At 47.3% G+C, this 16,630-nt stretch overlaps 8 protein-coding genes across 8 annotated transcripts; 6 read left to right on the top strand and 2 right to left on the bottom strand.

Annotated features, from left to right (window-relative positions):
* Nucleotides 1-153: 153 nt before the first annotated feature.
* On the top strand, nucleotides 154-558 carry F9C07_85 (uncharacterized protein; the record flags this gene model as incomplete). The annotated part of the gene is made up of 1 exon (XM_041284435.1): nucleotides 154-558. The coding sequence occupies one exon, from the start codon at nucleotides 154-156 to the stop codon at nucleotides 556-558; it is 405 nt and encodes a 134-aa protein (XP_041141754.1).
* A 190-nt stretch (nucleotides 559-748) lies between these two features.
* On the top strand, nucleotides 749-2,110 carry F9C07_2133911 (uncharacterized protein). Its single transcript, XM_041284436.2, has one exon. It carries the CDS (start codon nucleotides 908-910, stop codon nucleotides 1,832-1,834), a length of 927 nt encoding a protein of 308 aa, XP_041141755.1. The 5' UTR covers nucleotides 749-907; the 3' UTR covers nucleotides 1,835-2,110.
* Nucleotides 2,111-3,708: 1,598 nt separating this feature from the next.
* Nucleotides 3,709-4,824, top strand: F9C07_84 (uncharacterized protein; the record flags this gene model as incomplete). The annotated part of the gene is made up of 1 exon (XM_041284434.1): nucleotides 3,709-4,824. The coding sequence occupies one exon, from the start codon at nucleotides 3,709-3,711 to the stop codon at nucleotides 4,822-4,824; it is 1,116 nt and encodes a 371-aa protein (XP_041141756.1).
* Nucleotides 4,825-5,641: 817 nt separating this feature from the next.
* Nucleotides 5,642-7,156, top strand: F9C07_2133907 (uncharacterized protein). The gene is made up of 4 exons (XM_041289079.2): nucleotides 5,642-6,000; nucleotides 6,056-6,097; nucleotides 6,172-6,633; nucleotides 6,687-7,156. The coding sequence occupies exons 1-4, from the start codon at nucleotides 5,947-5,949 to the stop codon at nucleotides 6,813-6,815; spliced, it is 687 nt and encodes a 228-aa protein (XP_041141757.2). The 5' UTR covers nucleotides 5,642-5,946; the 3' UTR covers nucleotides 6,816-7,156.
* A 796-nt stretch (nucleotides 7,157-7,952) lies between these two features.
* Nucleotides 7,953-8,573, top strand: F9C07_83 (uncharacterized protein; the record flags this gene model as incomplete). Its single annotated transcript, XM_041284437.1, has 1 exon — nucleotides 7,953-8,573. The coding sequence occupies one exon, from the start codon at nucleotides 7,953-7,955 to the stop codon at nucleotides 8,571-8,573; it is 621 nt and encodes a 206-aa protein (XP_041141758.1).
* A 147-nt stretch (nucleotides 8,574-8,720) lies between these two features.
* Nucleotides 8,721-10,473, bottom strand: F9C07_2058860 (1-aminocyclopropane-1-carboxylate synthase; the record flags this gene model as incomplete). Its single annotated transcript, XM_071508619.1, has 7 exons — nucleotides 8,721-9,132; nucleotides 9,176-9,241; nucleotides 9,301-9,578; nucleotides 9,639-9,666; nucleotides 9,723-10,135; nucleotides 10,193-10,259; nucleotides 10,316-10,473. The coding sequence occupies 7 exons, from the start codon at nucleotides 10,471-10,473 to the stop codon at nucleotides 8,721-8,723; spliced, it is 1,422 nt and encodes a 473-aa protein (XP_071365400.1).
* A 550-nt stretch (nucleotides 10,474-11,023) lies between these two features.
* On the top strand, nucleotides 11,024-13,745 carry F9C07_2278574 (putative bicyclomycin resistance protein). The gene is made up of 5 exons (XM_041289080.2): nucleotides 11,024-11,797; nucleotides 11,865-12,887; nucleotides 12,979-13,015; nucleotides 13,095-13,164; nucleotides 13,239-13,745. Exons 1-5 carry the CDS (start codon nucleotides 11,430-11,432, stop codon nucleotides 13,400-13,402), a joined length of 1,662 nt encoding a protein of 553 aa, XP_041141760.1. The 5' UTR covers nucleotides 11,024-11,429; the 3' UTR covers nucleotides 13,403-13,745.
* Nucleotides 13,746-16,497, bottom strand: F9C07_2133890 (fungal-specific transcription factor domain-containing protein). The gene is made up of 7 exons (XM_071509129.1): nucleotides 16,204-16,497; nucleotides 15,295-16,143; nucleotides 15,179-15,245; nucleotides 14,943-15,129; nucleotides 14,690-14,873; nucleotides 14,480-14,638; nucleotides 13,746-14,421 (listed from the first exon to the last, which is right to left on the bottom strand). The coding sequence occupies exons 1-7, from the start codon at nucleotides 16,398-16,400 to the stop codon at nucleotides 13,860-13,862; spliced, it is 2,205 nt and encodes a 734-aa protein (XP_071365399.1). The 5' UTR covers nucleotides 16,401-16,497; the 3' UTR covers nucleotides 13,746-13,859.
* Nucleotides 16,498-16,630: the final 133 nt, after the last annotated feature.

Below are 16,630 nucleotides of genomic sequence, written 5' to 3'. Positions count from 1 at the left end.
GCATTCGTCGCATTTTCGTCGTACTTGCTCTGTATACTTCAATTCATTCATCTAATCCACCAATATCGTTGCTCTACCTCATTCTCTATCGCTATCATATACTCTCGCTGCCCTGTTTATAATCACCCATCGACAACATATTTACTCTCCATCATGCATCTCCAAGCTACCCTCGCCGTCGGTCTCTCCCTTCTCGGATTGACCCTTGCCGACACTCTCAAGAATACAATCGAATGGAAGGCATCCGACTTCGCCATCACCTGCGGCTCAGAAGACTGCAACTACAACTTCAACATCGTGAGCACTGCCACCGGGCCTTCCAAGTTCAAAACCTCCTGCTCCGGCGTTCCTGCCGAGGAAGACTATACCCCGTGCCAGGACAAAGGCACCGAGGCCAAACTGCAGGCGGTGCCTGGGGCGGACACGATGTTCAGCCTGCACATACAACATACTTGGATGGAAGGAGAGGCGAGATATACTGCCCACGGCGATGCCAATATCACCGACACCCAGAAGAGCTTCACGGTTCCGGTCACGCGGGTTTCTGGGGTTGTTTGAAGGGAATGACTAGTTGTGATTGGAGGGGAGTGTTTATGGCTTGGCACTCAGTTGTGTTTTGTTTGGATTCATACTTGTCAGTTTTGGCACTATAACAAGCTTTGTCTTGGTATAATAAAATATTGTGTATACGGATAGTCTTGCCAGTAGAGTACAAGTTGTAGTATCACACTTCCATCAGAACCCGACCCGGACTAATTGACTTCATAAGCCAATGTTGACGCCACAGAGGCGGTGTGCCCAAAACAAAAGACTGCGGGGTGGGAACTTCGCTTTTGGCATGATTTAGACAAACCTCTAGATGGAATCCTTGCCGGTCATCACTCTTGATTAGAACTTGAACCCGGCAATGGATCCATTTAGCCGACTTCCATGGTTCGTCCTCCGGGAGATACTATGCAGTATCCCCGATCTGCCTACGCTGTATAGCCTCCACAATGCATCTCCTGCGATAGCAGCATTCCTCCACGAGAACGATGTTCTCTTCAGAGTAATTGTTGACACAATTATCACCAAACCAATCCTGAAACGGGGCTTACTGCCGGAAGTTCTGCATTCTATAAAAGTCTTAATCGCCAATTGGACACAACAGTTACGATCGCAACAGAGCTTCCAGGCCACAGTGGTGGATTCAGAGTTCGAGTCTCTGCTTCAATCATATGGAAACTGCATAGGATTTCCAGACCTGGAACCACCCTTGCCGGTGTCTAAGACCAGAGAACGGATCTTACCGGAATCAACACCGCCGGGCATTCTCTGTCAACTTCTTGCTCTGATGACGCGAATACAACGTCCTGTGCATGCATGTTTTCACCCTTCTGTTGCTCGCTGCTTGGCATATAGGGGACCGTCTTCACAATCGCGCTTACATACGCTTGCATATTTCAATACCAGACCGGTGGTGGAGCCGGCCTCAAAGCAGCCGACAGGAGTGCTTTTAGGTCCGCCGACATGGTTCGAAGAGCAACGATTGGTTTCCGTCCTCCTCCATGTGGTCGTGTTCTACGAGCTTGCAAAAACTCATACCCCGTCGGGTTCTCTTGATCCTGCAATCCTAGAACTGATCCAAGCGGTAATGAACTACGAAATTGAGGACTTCTGTGACCGCATACTGCGGTCGATGGACGAGCAGTCGCGACGGGTAGGCAAACTCCTCGAGTGGCTAAAAGAACAAGCTGGGGGTAGGGAAAACATGCACACTTGGTTACGCTGGGTTATTGTCCCGGACAACTTGAGTCACTCTTGTCATCCATATACGTCCACGTCAGGGGAATGAGCAGTAGATGGCCCAGTCAGCATAGTTGGCGCGTGCTTTGTGGAGATACCATAACCATACGTCTTCGTATAAACTCTGTTATCTGACCTCTAAGGAGCGTAGTCACCTTGGCAACACTCTGACATAGAATAGCCCTTTTATGCGACAAACGAGTGACAAGTTTTATTTAGATACTGCTCTATAGGACTGCAGGCACATGCTCACGATGCTAGCCCATCTCCTCAATATAAACAAAAAGAAAAGATCTATCACAATAACTACTCCTCCCAGATCCTTCCTGGCCATTAAAGATAATAGTAATGGGGCTCTGAGTCGACTTGCAGTTCTGAACGTCGCGGATGATAGTTGATACTGAGATATAGTTTGATATTGAACTGCTGAGGCTTTCTGTGCCGAGTGCTGTTGAGACAACAAAACGAAGGAATGACGATGTCTCTTTATGCGGCTTCTGGACAGTAGGATACACTGCCATACTTCAAACATTGAGGATATATAGATTGAAAGAGAAGTTGGTTAAGGACTCTGTGTGCCCTACCTTATCTTCTACTGACATATAGGCCTATACTCTGCGGGAAAGTTTGCAGATTTACTAACTAGAAGTCGTGGGGAAATGTTTAGTTATAACACAGATGCTACGATGAATTACCCATGTCCTAATATTCCATGGAGACACGGATGACAAACCAGGATTATCCCAATCTGGGTTTCTTAAAGTCATTGGACTGAAGGCCTAAAATCAGATTCTCATACCAGCCTCGCACTACTATTTCTAATACGAGCGAACTAATTGGCGACGTCATAGGAGGGACTCAATACTTGGTATCTGGTATAATTTTCGTCTATTACAGTGATAGATGTATCGGGGAAAGATCACTAGATATGCCGCTGGCCATAATGGAATTGAATTTTACTCTACTTGTTTCCTCTCTCCTGACATTGATTGTAGAAATGGTGGTTTCAATAGAAAATCTGTCTAATCAGCTTATCAATAGGTCAAACCTCTTGTAATCGGCCCCTGATAAGTCGAGGGGCGTCTAATAAGAGCCGGAGGCTGACTGCAACGAGTCAATCCTTTTTACATGGACTTGAACTAAAGGAAATATATCTTAGCGTCTGTCTTCCCCATGCAGGACACAGGCACCTACACTGGTTCGATTAAGCTATAAGGTTTCTAGAAACTGTAATAACTCCTGATTTTCGTAGCCTTGACGTAAAAGAAGACCCAAATCTACCAGGTTGAGAGGAAAATATTGGATTTGAAAATAATTGTATGATACATGTTGACAAGGTCGGTCATTAGGAGCCGTCTCAGCACTTGAGATGTAACATATCGTTGCGGAAACACAAGCCAAGATGGAAGCCACCGAACAACTAGTGATATCCTTGTTCCCTTATCACCAGCCAGTGTCTGACCGTAAATGTAAGGGACAAAATGACCCCGTAAGATGATGGGTCAAGAGCACGACAAAAGGATATTCATCAGTTTCCGAGGTAATTCACACTTTAAGATTTTCTTATTATGTTCGGTCTCCCATGTCTTTTTGAACAGGGATCTGATAACCACTAACCCTAAGCGCCGCCAAGTCTCACTAGTGTATAGTGCTGGGTCAGGGTCCACGAGGGTCCAATTGGCTATGTGCCAGCGGCGTAGGGACTCTGCATACACCGTCGCATTCGAAGTGGGACACAGGGATGTCTCAAGGGCCATTCATCTTAAGAACGCGTCTCACTCTGTCTGAACGGACGCGGACATGCGGGCTGGCAATTTACGATGTGTGGCCCCATTTCCGACCAAGCCGCAGAAGACAACGCACGACTGCTCTCTTTCTTAAATCAGTCGCTCCCTTTTAGCATTAAATCAACAGACTACAAGTATGCAGCAGCGCAGGCGGGCCCTTTGGCTTGGCATTCCTGCTCTTATTCTACTCATAATCACGTACTTCTTGTATCTGTCCGGACAGAACGGCCCTGCACTTTTACACACCAACATCCAATCGATGCCGCAAGAGCCCGACAGTCTGGAGCCAGAAGAAGTCCCCAAAGAAAACACGACATACTATCCACCAGGGCCACGAGTCGAGAGAAATGCGACGCGCACACTTGTGATTGCCAAACTTCAAGAAGAAGATACCGTATGGGTCGACAGCCTTCCCCGGGATGACCCTTACCTAACGAGCGCGGTCTACGTGGTGGACAGCAATACTAGTGCACCTTTTACAGTTCCTTTAAATAAGGGCCATGAGGTTATGGCCTATTTAACCTATATAATCGATCACTATCACAGCCTCAGCGATATTTCAATATTTATGCATGCTCACCAGATTACCTGGCATAATAACGACTTTCTCGATTTCGATTCAGCTAAAATGGTCCGCCGCTTAAGAAGTCAATATATACTGGACAATGGTTACATGAATCTTCGCTGTCATCTTGAACCGGGATGCCCTGACCATATTCATCCTTATATCGGAAAGGACTCTGATGATATCCTCAACGTCCCCGAAGCTGCCGTGATCGGTATGGCATGGGGTCAGCTATTCCCCGGTAGCCCGGTTCCGTCAGTTCTTTCACAACCCTGCTGTGGACAGTTCGCTGTCAGCGCAGATCAAATTCGAAAGATCCCTCCGGAGCGCTACCTTGAATTCCGAGAGTGGCTTCTTGCAACTGAACTCGATGATCGATTGTCTGGGAGGGTTTGGGAATATATTTGGCATTGGCTATTTACGGGGCAGGCAGAGTTCTGCCCGGTTGAGACGACCTGTTATTGCGAAGGGTATGGAATTTGTTTCGACCCTAACGAGTATCGGCTATACTTTCAGATTCGTGGCGAAGCGCGCAAGTTGGAAGGAGAGGTTCGGGAGTTGGAGTCGGAAGCGACTGAGGCAGACATCACCACTAGTGAAAGAATAACTGAGTTGAATAGCAAAGTTGATGAGCTGCATGGGAAAATGGACGAGATAAAAGCCAGAACGAAGGGTATTGGGCAGTGATTGCTCGATTTGATGCACGATCCGGGCTAATTGGCATTGTTGGGGCCCTTCTTTTGTCACGCTGAATATGTATAGTACATTTGTATGGCAACAACTGCATTTCATTTTCTTCCCATTGTCTGCTGTCAGTATACTGTCAATATGAATGTAATGCAAGCAAGGGCATGCTTCCATCATGTGCCTTGAGGACATGTGATACGTCGTAATGTTCAATTCTTATTGTTGTTGCTGTCCTCCAATTTTCAGGCCATGAAACAACCAACTTCTACAAACACACGAATTCGATGTTGGATCATCCCAGCACCAGATTTCATCGAGGTATCAGCGCCACCTAATCAGATATTTTCACGAACTGCCTAATATTTAGGAGACTATCTGACCTTTTTAGCACGAGTCGAAGAAGCAATCACGACAGGAAACAATTCCCAACCCCCCCGAAAAACAACGGACACACAGTAGCAAGTTCTCAGCCAAGAGGCACCGTGAAAAGCACGTTCTCCACAGTGATTGCGCAGAAAAAGGTCAACCAGACAACGGATTTGTACCGTGGTAGACAAGAGCGATAAACGAGCTTCCAAGAAATCTGCCAGCGACCGTCGAATTCCATTGTATGCAGCAGAGACACTTCGCCACAGCCACACTGCATGCGAACTTTCATGCATATGATCAGTATGAGAATGCCATGTTATTCATCGCATGGAGACAGTGGAGTCTCCGGGTATAGTTCTCAGCACCCCTTGCAGAAAATCAATCAATATAACCCAAGAGCTGTGAAAGATCGACATACCGGTGCACCAGGAAAATAAAAAGGAGGAATGGACGACCGAAACACCTAATTATGGGCACAAGAAAAAGAGGGTCGGTCATTCTGCAACCCTTCTTGCGCCGAAATTCCACTTCGCCATTTCTAGATTCACGACTATTGCGTGACAGACACAACATTCACCCAGTGTGTAGAAGACCAAGATGGCACACATCTGTTAAACGTGTCGACTCTTAGAGCTTCACCACAAATATATCTCTTCCCCCATACATTCCAAATTTGGCATGTTTTTAATTTCTCGTCGAGTAACATCTGGTCACCAAGCGTTCTCCTGTCTACACGATCCCTGAAAGTTGATCATGACTACTTCAAAACCTCTTCCGCTCTTGAACCTGACAGGAAATTGGGTTATGGTTCGTGCTCTTCGGCCTTTGCTACGGCCCCAGACTGAATAGATGGCTGTTATAGGAGAAAAGTCTTTCAACAAATGTTGAACCCATGATGAAGCTGGTATGGTTTTACTTCAATCATCTATCGCTCAACATGAAATTAAGGAACATCAGCTCACTTAAGACGGCTTGCAGCAACGCCTAAACTGGCTTATCCGTCGCGCTTTCCGACACATAACAATCACATTCACAATCACCGAATACGCCAGCATCGGACCCGATAACTTACCGCTAGCGTTGCATATTGACGTTGTACATACGGTGACCGGCGGATTCAACGGTACAGCCGAAAAGCGAACACTCGACTGGAACCCTTACGTCCATAAGGATCACGTTTTCGGAAATCTTAGCGTTCGTAGCCGACTCATCGGAGGCGTCGAAGATGAGGACGGTCATGTTCGACCTGCGCTTGAGCTAGACACGCCAAGCATAGATGAAAGGGCATACGACTTCCTGAGGGGAGTAGTCTCTTCTGAGGGCGAGCTAGAGGACGGCTTTCTACTTGAGGAATCACCGCCGAACTCTGTGGGAACTAGTCGTGGAGGTTGGTTACATACTGTCTCGCACAGCGAAGATTTAGGGTGGACAATGGAACAGGTAGGCGAGGAGAAAGACTTTAACACCTTAGATTGTTAACAAACGGTATTTAGGTATGGGGCTTTGAAATGATCCACGGCGAGCGCTACCACACCCGGCGGGTCGTACTTATTAACAAATATGGTGATTGTGCGATGGCCCGCATTGTATACAAGTGGCATAGTGAAATCAAGGAAGAATAGGGCCTTCAGCGCTATAGGTGCAGGAGTGTTGTCTCGTAGCACCTTTTCTTTCTTTTCTCTCTCTTTTCTTTTCTCACCAATTTGGTCAACCTATAGGCTTTACTGGCGTCAGAACGCTTGACACTGCCGTAACAGGTATATGATAGCATATTGTATAGACTAGTAGACAATTTCCCCCAGTCCACCTGAATATATATGAAGTCTCTGGATGGAAGAAACAAGTCATTTATGCCAAACTTCAGGATGTTATGGGACCGGATACTTTTAGCTTTCTTCTAACCATTTGTGAATTCCGAAGAGCTTTTATATGGTCCTCATGAAGAAGCTCTTTTGTACTAACCATTTGCAATTTAACTGAATAATCAAGCCGTAGAAATTGATTTCACATATCTTTAGCGCTCAGGCGCGCTACAGTATCGGCCTCACCAATTAGATCGCAATCTTGTACCGAATATGCTAGAAATAGAAATTACATATTTTGCCCTCATAGCTTAGTATTGGTACAAGCCATCATGCTTGACAATGAATATCCCCTTTGGTTGCGGGCCGAAATTGCAATCTTTTACTGCTTGGAAGAATTACGGAGGGGCCTCTTGTGTTATTTTCAGTGTTCGGCCGTACTCTACCTGAAGGTTGCCGGTATTTCTGTGTGTCTGGACAATGACAAGTAAGATACCACACCACATATAAAGCAAGAAAAAGAGCGGATCATTGTGTTACGGTTCATGTCTTGTAACTCCATTGTGCCTTTGTCTAAACAAAGATTTGGTAGGAGGGAGTTAGCTATCTTACCACATAGGACGATTGCCATAGTCTGGCCCAAGGTGCAATAAACAGTGTTACGTCCATGCAATATCAGAGTTCACTGGAAAGTACCAGGCTCAAACCATATAGCCACGGTTCTCGTATAACCGGCACTATGCACCAAATGGTTCGAATCACAAATATGAATCAGACAAAGGTTTTTTTACATAGGACAATGCCGTTTGGTTATAAGATCTTAAATAGCCTTCTATCTATCATGTATGAGTCGAGTCACGTCTTTGCCAGCCCGCGTCATACTAGGCACATTTTTGTCTCCTCATCTAACTTCAAGATACCTCCCGATTTTATAGACTCTTAGTTTCAATTGAAAACATGGAGCAACACTCAGAAATGGGACCGCCACCCACTGCAACTACGGTTGATCCCCCGTCATATGCGGAATCCGTGGCCGAAACCCTTGACCTATTTTTCTTTCCAGACTGGCATTACAGAGGCGGATGCGACGACTCCATGCTCAAAACACTAGATGACCTGCTCAACAAAGATCTATCTTTCATGCACCCAGGGACAGATTTCTACGCGTTCTACTCCTTCCTGTTGAAAATGGGCGAGCAACGCTTGGAGGTGTGGAGCCCGGAAGGACTTTTCCAACCCATCGCGGTCATCGAACTTCGAGGGACATATATACGTGAGTTACGTGCCTGTGAGGGAAGGGCTCTTGTGTATTTGATGCACCCGAAGAATGAGCCGTATGTCAAAGAATGCTATTTCATCGTTCAGGAAACGATCTCGCCTTTACCCCAGAGGAGTGGCGTCGCGGGGAAGCTGGTATCATTGTTTGACAAGTCGAAGCAGGTGCAGCGGAAGTATTGGGTCAAGGCTACACTTCATGGGGAACGGTATGTCTTTCGTGAAGTGGCCTCGGGAGAGGAGCCAATGCCGGAAGAGTGTGTTGGTGTCAGGTCTATCTGCTATCAGAAGTTCTGGGCTTGAGGAAGACATGTATAGCTTCGAGAATTGGGTATGGGTTTGGGAGTTACAGTGACGGCAAATAAACATATTACATCCACTCGTTGACGTACATTTTCGAATTGCGTTACTGAACCTTTTCCTATATGGTGCAATTGCAATAGCCTTTCTCTAAATTCGCAAATCCGTCTCAGCTGCCTTCAACGATTTGTCAAGACGCCTCAGGCCTTCTTCTAACGCATTCTTTCCCACCGTAAATGTAAGTCGGAACCACCCGAATTCTTCTGCCGCATATATGCTACCAGGGGCGATCATAAGACCATTTTGAGCGCATATATCTGCAAAGCTCTGCTCATGTTGTTTATATACGCTAGTGTCGGGAGATGTAACTCTCAGTTCCCTGTAGCCTGTCTGATCTCGAGACGATTTAGGTATAAATAGGTGTCGTAGATCGACCCAGATGAACAGCCCAGCATTCCTTGACGCTATTAGTCTATGCGGGCGATTACACGTAGAAGTATACTTACATCTCGTAGTAGCTAATACCACGTTCCCAGGAGAAGGACGTTGCGATATGGTAGTTCTCCGCCATCAGTTTGCCCTTCTTGATCATGAATCTTTCCAACTGTTGCCTGTCCTCTAGCATGGCCGCCCAAACATCCTGGAGGACATGGGGCGACCAAGAAAACATACTAAACATAGCATAAATTAGGAATAGACTCGAGAGAGTTGAACAGATTTCAGTACGTACCTAATGCTTGACAGGGCACCAATTGGCCCCTCATTATTGGTACACACGAGTCCTAGACGCAATCCGTTCGCGCAAAAGTCTTTACTTGCACCATACAGCACATGGGTAAGGTTTAGCTCAATGACCTTCTGAATGTCAAGAGCCAGAATAGACACGAACGGAGTCGGGCTCGACAGGGCAGCATTGGGGAAAACTGATTTCGCGTAGATCTCATCAGAGATGAAATGAAGTTGGTTCTTACCGCAGAAAGAGGCGAATTCTAGAAGTGTCTTGGGGGGCTGGGAAGTGGTTAGCGTGCATACAGTTCATGGATCAGGCTGGAGGTACGGAGGACGGACATAGCATCTTCCTAGAGGGTTGTGTGGGCTTAAGATGATTTCGTTAGAAGATAGTCAATTGCCTTTCTGGTACGTGCAGCTCACTTAGAGATAAGAAGAGCACGGATAGTTATGCCGTTCTTTTTAGCTTCACGAAGAGCGACTTCGAGAGCCCGCTTGTTCACATCAGGACGAAATAAGTCGTCTAACTCGGAGAATCCCTCGATGCCTTCGTACTTGACCCCGATCACGCGACCATTGCTCCGATTCAGGGTATCGAAGTCGAATCCGTTATAATATGGTTGTAGAACCAGAATGCCGTCCCTGTCGTTGCAAATCGCCCATGTTAACGCGTCAATGGCACTGGCCAAGCCAGGTGTGACAAAAATGTTGTCCTGCGTAATTGTTTGTCGAGAATGAAAGTCCTCGTTCAAGAAAGCAGCCGCAGCACGTCGAAGACGACGCGATCCACGAGGGCCTGTGCTATAGGTAAGGTGACTAAGAGGAAGGACGTTGATCTATGTCCACGACAATGAGAAAATGCTGTTAGAGGACTATGAGGTGGGAATATCAACCTGCTCCTTTATAAACTGTCCCATCTCGTCATGCAAGAGACTATTTTCCGCCAAGCGAAGTATGATGCTTCACTCTCAGTCTATAGTTCCTTATACAAAGCAAAACAATTACCAGTAGGTAACCTACGTCCCATCGGGGTTTCTGGTGACCAGGGATTTGCCATAGACTTTTCTCGTGGACCCCAGACATCTCGGTATTTGAAGTTCTCTGCGGCTCTCCTAGACAAGTGATGCTCATATATCGCTGCATCGATATGTCCCTTTCGGCAAATTGAGCTCATACTGACTAGTTTGAAGTGACCCACTACACTGTTATCCGTTATCCCTTTCGTCGAGAGGGCTCAGAGGCGAAGGAGGGCGTTTTATCATGTTCAATCGTCTCCAGTCGGTCGAGTCAACCATATATGCCCCAGACTTGGCGCGCCCTCCCGCGACAAATCGGAGATCTTTCTGTGCAGTTTAATCCGAAAGTCCATAAAAAGTGGGGCGAGACCATCTTAACCTAGGCGAGGTTATTCGAAGCATCGAACGGAAGAGGACTAGGCTTTTACCGTCGCGATTGGCGGATCAACGAGAATATGCTAAGAGTCCTAAAGGTATTATTTCGCAAATGATTTATAGAAATCAACATAATAGGTGATCGTCAGTCGTCCCTGTGTCAATACCTCATTTCTTCTGATTGACGTGCATAGAAATTTATGCCTTACGTAAGGAGGACATAATTATTCGGTGCATAAAATGTGTCCGTTCAATAGTAACAGCGGGCAGGGCATTGACTGAGCGCATACATAAAGACGGAAAGAGATTCGCTAGGATGAAGCTATTCCCAGGACTGTGACTCTGGTAGAACTGACCGGTGTTACGCGACCTCACACGCAGGCCAACAGAAACCACGGACAATTAGCATCGTTACGTAATTGTATGATATTCTCGGCTTTTTAATTGAGAGAAAGTGTTGGGGTCGTTTTATTACTACTCCATTACTCCAAATCTCCTGGCAAACACCGAGGCTTCTTCGCCCTCACTTGCGCTGTCTCTACCCCATATGGAGCTCAGGCCCTCTCACTCGCTTATCCTTTGTTCTTTTACTTAGTGTCGCATCCGATGAGTCTGATATTCAAATAATGTTTGTAAATAACAACTCTGGGCGGAGGATATACGGTAAACAAAAGCTGGAAAGGTCTGAATCAGTCGATTGACAATATCCTCACTCTATGTCAAACACTCTGCTGTGACGATGGATTCGATCACGGAGTTGGCCAATGAAGCAAAAGTTTCCGGCGCCAATCTTGACGCCAACGCCCAACACAAATTGACACTCGAGAGACAAGGACATGGATGCTCGAGTCTATCCCCGCCGCCGTCATCCGCAAGCGCCACATATCACCACTCTAATTCCAGGAGCAGTTGGGGAAGCGAGGGATTCTCGCAGGACAAATGTGGAGAGTATCCGGATGCTCGCGAGGAGGGAACACTTCCAAGAGCGGACTATGGCCCTTACGAGGTCTCATTCGATGGCGACCAAGACCCGATGTGCCCTCGAAGCATGTCGTCGGTGAGGAAATGGGTCATTGTCTTGATTGTCTGTACCGGAACCTTATGTGTGTAGGTCTATCCTCCATTGCTCGAGATTCATAGTTTCCCATAATGATTGCTAATCAGGTTTATATAGGACTTGCACAAGCTCAATCTACACAACTACGTATACACAGATGGATCCCGAGTTTCAGACGTCCACGCTGATCTCGACCGTCGGGCTGTCGTCCTTTGTCTTAGGAATCGGGACAGGACCATTGGTGACTGGCCCCTTGAGCGAGCACTACGGACGCAGACCAATCTATCTGGTCGCATGGTCGATGTTCCTGATTTGGACAATCCCCTCGGCTGTGGCGAAGAATGTCCAAACAATTATTGTTTCTCGGTACTTCAATGGCTTCACTGGAGGCACATTTCTTTCCGTTGCAGGAGGAACTGCTGGAGATGTATTTTCACGCAATCAGATCCAAGCACCAATGGCGTTAGTCTCATCAGTGCCATTCATTGGACCTTCTTTGGGCCCGGTACTAGGTGGCTTTATTAATTCACATTTAGATTGGAGGTGGACCTACTGGATCATGATTATCTGGTCTGCTGTGTTGCTTGTCTGCATGATATTCTTCGCGCCAGAGACATACCACCCCATCATATTACGTGCTAAGGCTAAAGCGCTTCGTCAAGAAACCGGAAACGATCAGTATAGAGCACCGATAGAAAATAACACCAAGACATGGAAGCAAATAATAATAGTCTCACTCCTGCGACCATTCCAACTTCTCTTTCTCGAACCCATGTGCCTCTGTCTGGATATTTACTCGGCCATTTTACTGGGCATTCTATACTTATTTTTCGGCACCTTTCCCATGGTATTTCGAACAACATATGACATGAACCTTTGGCAGGGCGGACTGACATTCGTGGGGATCATCGTCGGAATGATGATTGCTGCCGCTACTACTCCGCTCTGGTCCAACATTCGTGAGCGTCTGCTGAACAATAACAAGAAAGAACCTGGACGAAGTGAGCCGGAATATCGTCTCCCTCCGGCTATTGTGGGTGGCATTCTTATTCCTGTTGGGCTTTTTTGGTTTGGTTGGACTACCTACTCGCGGATTCATTGGATAGTACCCATCATAGGATCTGCTGTATTCGGGGGAGGGTAAGTATTTATCATGTCTCGCAATTATGCTGAGAGGTCTTTCGCGTAAATATTGAAGATACTCTTGTGCTAATCTAGTCTCACCGAGCAGGTTGTTGCTTGCATACACTGGCATTTTTACATTCCTTGTATGTTCACGTGCCCCTATCCAGTCGAGCTCATTATTCCTCCGCAGCCAAAGACACCACATACTAACAATAAACATAGGTCGATGCTTACCCACAATGCGCGGCGTCTGCTTTAGCCGCTAATGGCTTCGCTAGGTGCACATTTGCAGGTACGTCTGCCCGGCTGCAATAAACCCTGCATGCAAATGCTATTATGATCGTGTGCTGATGATATATTCAACAGCTGCGTTTCCCTTATTTGGTACCCAAATGTACGACAAGCTCGGGTATCAGTGGGCAACTAGTCTTCTGGCGTTTCTGACCGTTGCCATGATGCCATTCCCGTGGCTATTCTTTAAATACGGAAAGGCGCTGAGGGCAAAGAGCAAGTTTGCCCTACCGGACTAAACCTATGCTCATAAGCGATGTTTATCATACGATATGTGACTATGCTAAGGGGCAAGCAGTGGACGTAGAACCATAGGGAAACAATGCCAGTAAGCGTCCATCCCGATCGTGCGAAAAGAGAAATACTCGAGGTGGATATTGGAAAGAAGTTCAATTGTCTGAACCAATCCGTGTTGTAGGTGTTACACATGGTCGAGGCAAAATATCTCAAAAGAATTACCTGCGCGCTAGGTTTACATTATTGGGAGATTATCTTGACATTACTCCATGGTGGGCCAAGGGCAAATTAGAGGAATAGAGTTGAACTAGATTCTTTTCGATTCTGAGTCATGACAGTCTAACCTATGCCATTTCTCACACCGCGATGAGGATTCCATAAGATTTCGATTGTATATGTATTATATGACTCATGTAGGTTCCATACGGACACCATACAGACAAATAGCGAAAGCATCGTCTAATAATGTAGAGGAGTTGCACCCTCAGCCGCATCCAACCCATCGAAGGGCCCAGTGAGTGTAGGCCCCAGCCCGTTTTGTAGAAGTAGGTCAACGTCGAACGTATTATCAAGGTAGCTCGCCCAGAATGAATTATATACAAAATGATCAGCAGCTTGTGTGAAACCCCCAGCTGGATGAAGGTCTCGAAGCTGTGGTCCGCTAATATGACCGGCCCGGGTCATCGGCTCATTCCGGTAGGAATCCAGTACGATTTGTTTAGGACTATGTGCACGTTGTAACCCCGATGAATTCGACCAGCTTGACTGCCCTGCGTTGCTGCGATTGTTTGCAATACTGGAAGACACGTTGATAATTGAGGCAGAGCCTTGCACCGTCAGCCTTCGCAACAAGTTCAAAAATGCTTTAGCAATCCAGATCTTCACAGGCCAGCTACCGGCCAACTCACTCAATGCTAGGAGGCATTGTCGTGACTTGTTCTCGGCCAATTGTCGACGTATAGGGTCTTTCCGGCAGATGACGATTGTGTGGACCGAGAGTGCAGAGAACAGAGCCGGCACTCTATAAAAGGTTAGGACAGAAGGTAAGTTGGGCAGGGAAGAAAAGGTCAAGATCATACAGGTGGATTAGCCCTAATTTAATCATCCCGGCACCAAGAAGATCCTCTGCGAGACGGGTGATAGTGTCAGCCGCCATGCGTCCTCGAACATCGCATTCGGCTTCGGAAGGGGAAAGATTCTCAATGGCCTTTGGTCGGAATAGAAGAATGAGGCAGTTTCTAAATACGATCAGTATGTTTATGACAGGGAGCGGGCTATTGCTTCCATACTGGTAGCTAAACTGTAGCATGGATGCCCAGAACGATGCACCCAGTGATCCATCTGGCGTCGTCTTTCGAAGTTGATCTGGCAACTGGGATTCCCAATCGGCGAGTCTTGTTGCCAGCCCTTCTGTATCATATTTGTCTAATGCATCACGACGAGGGCTGAACTCCCCGATCAGGATATCGCCAACTGAACGGTTTTGTGAGCTATTCGGTATGCAGGGGGGGAGTAGCAACTAGTAGGTAGGTGACGACTAACGTATTGTAGCTAATCTTGTCATCTCCAAAGCGTAAGCGACATGATAATCTGTCTGGGCGGGTATCAAGGTCTGGTCGTAGTCATTGTCAAAATTGAAGTCATCCTCATTGAGGGCCTCAACATCGCAGTCCTCATCCCGTATGCGGCAAGGTCTGCCGAATGCCGCAGAGGTATGTCGGTCACGCGTCTAGCTGGGTTAGCATGGTCAATCAAAGTTGCAACTGGTAGTAAGATACATATATTGTCCACCAAATTCGTTTCCTCAAAGACCTCATGGGTTGACTCATTGCAGACTGTGAAGCGCTAAGGTAAAGTTAGCCATAACTCCAACCTGAGGAGGGACTTGACATGCCGGTGCATTCCTAATGACTGCGCCAGGGCTGTCGCACATCCAATCCAATGACATGTGTCCTTTTGATCCTCAGGGCCAGCCCACCAAAACCCAAAGAGGAGAAGGACAGCCACAAGATTCATCCGATCATGCTCGTAGTCAGCATCATATAATGCTTTTGCTCGGAGGTAGTGTGTTTTCCTTGCGGTGGCTCGGTCACTAAAACCCGCTGTGTGAATTAGTTCTTCGCTACCAACCGTAAATCCCAGGAAGAAAATCGTCTGCAGAACGAGTGGAGAGGCTTGGCCCTGGCGGTATAGCCGGGTGAACTTTTGTCGATCAAACACTGGATAAGCCGGGTGGAGCCTCTCGAAAAATGTTTGTATTAGCTGGTCAGCTAGGTCGCGGGGGGGCATCGTCAAAGCTTCCGGCAAGGAGACCGGCTCTTCAAAGCGCGGTGCATAGTTCGCACCTGGTCGATCTGCAATCGAAGCCGGGATCGGATAATGCACCTTCAAGGGTTCGGTTGAACCATCTTTGGGACTATAGACAACCTCAACGACATACGATAAACTCACAGACTCTCCTACCTGCTGTAAGCGGGGATGGGGCTGTTCTTGACCGCTCTGGGGGCCCTCTCTAGCGTTAATGTCCTCTATTCTCGCGGGAGGTATGTTGATGCCATCCTCCCGATCATTCCCCCCTAAGGCGGTTGTTCTGTGGATGCTATCGGCCTGGCCCGAGTTGATATCAGAAGCCACCACTACCGGAGTAGCCTGGGCCAGTCTACCGGCTGATGGATCCCTGGTTTTCTGCGACCGTCCGGAGCCATATGCATCCCGAACTCGGCCGTGCCGCTTCCGAGCGTACCTTGCATGGTGTTAGTAACCCTAAGGGGAAATAGCTACAGACAACTCCAGACCAACATACTTGCCTCGTCTCGATTCATTCAATTCACACGGAGTTTGCCGAGTGCGACAATGCCAACAGGGCTGCCCATCCGCCGCGTCACATTTCACTCTCCTGGCGTTACAAGCCTTACAAGCGACTCGGGCACGGCGCAGAACAGGCGTTGACGGATTTGGTGACGACTGATTTCCCGTCGGGTGTGCACCTGACTCAACCATCCTTCCCAAGCTATCGTTTCTCTGTACAGATGAATAGAGGGTAATACTTTGTAGATAGGCGAGGTTGTCCGGAGTACTCCGTCAAACTCAAGACCCCGAGGCAACTAGAATTCGATCCCACAAGATACGAAAAAGACGCCTCGGCCTCTTCCTTGATGACTAAGCCTGATTACTCGACCTGGTATAGCGCGTGGCAGAAGACAGCCAGCCATATTGAAGATGAAGAGGAG

Source organism: Aspergillus flavus, chromosome 1 (genome assembly GCF_009017415.1).
Source record: "Aspergillus flavus chromosome 1, complete sequence".
NCBI classification, from domain to species: domain Eukaryota; kingdom Fungi; phylum Ascomycota; class Eurotiomycetes; order Eurotiales; family Aspergillaceae; genus Aspergillus; species Aspergillus flavus.
The sequence above is the reverse complement of the archived record's forward strand: the minus strand, read 5'-3'. Positions and strand labels throughout refer to the sequence as shown.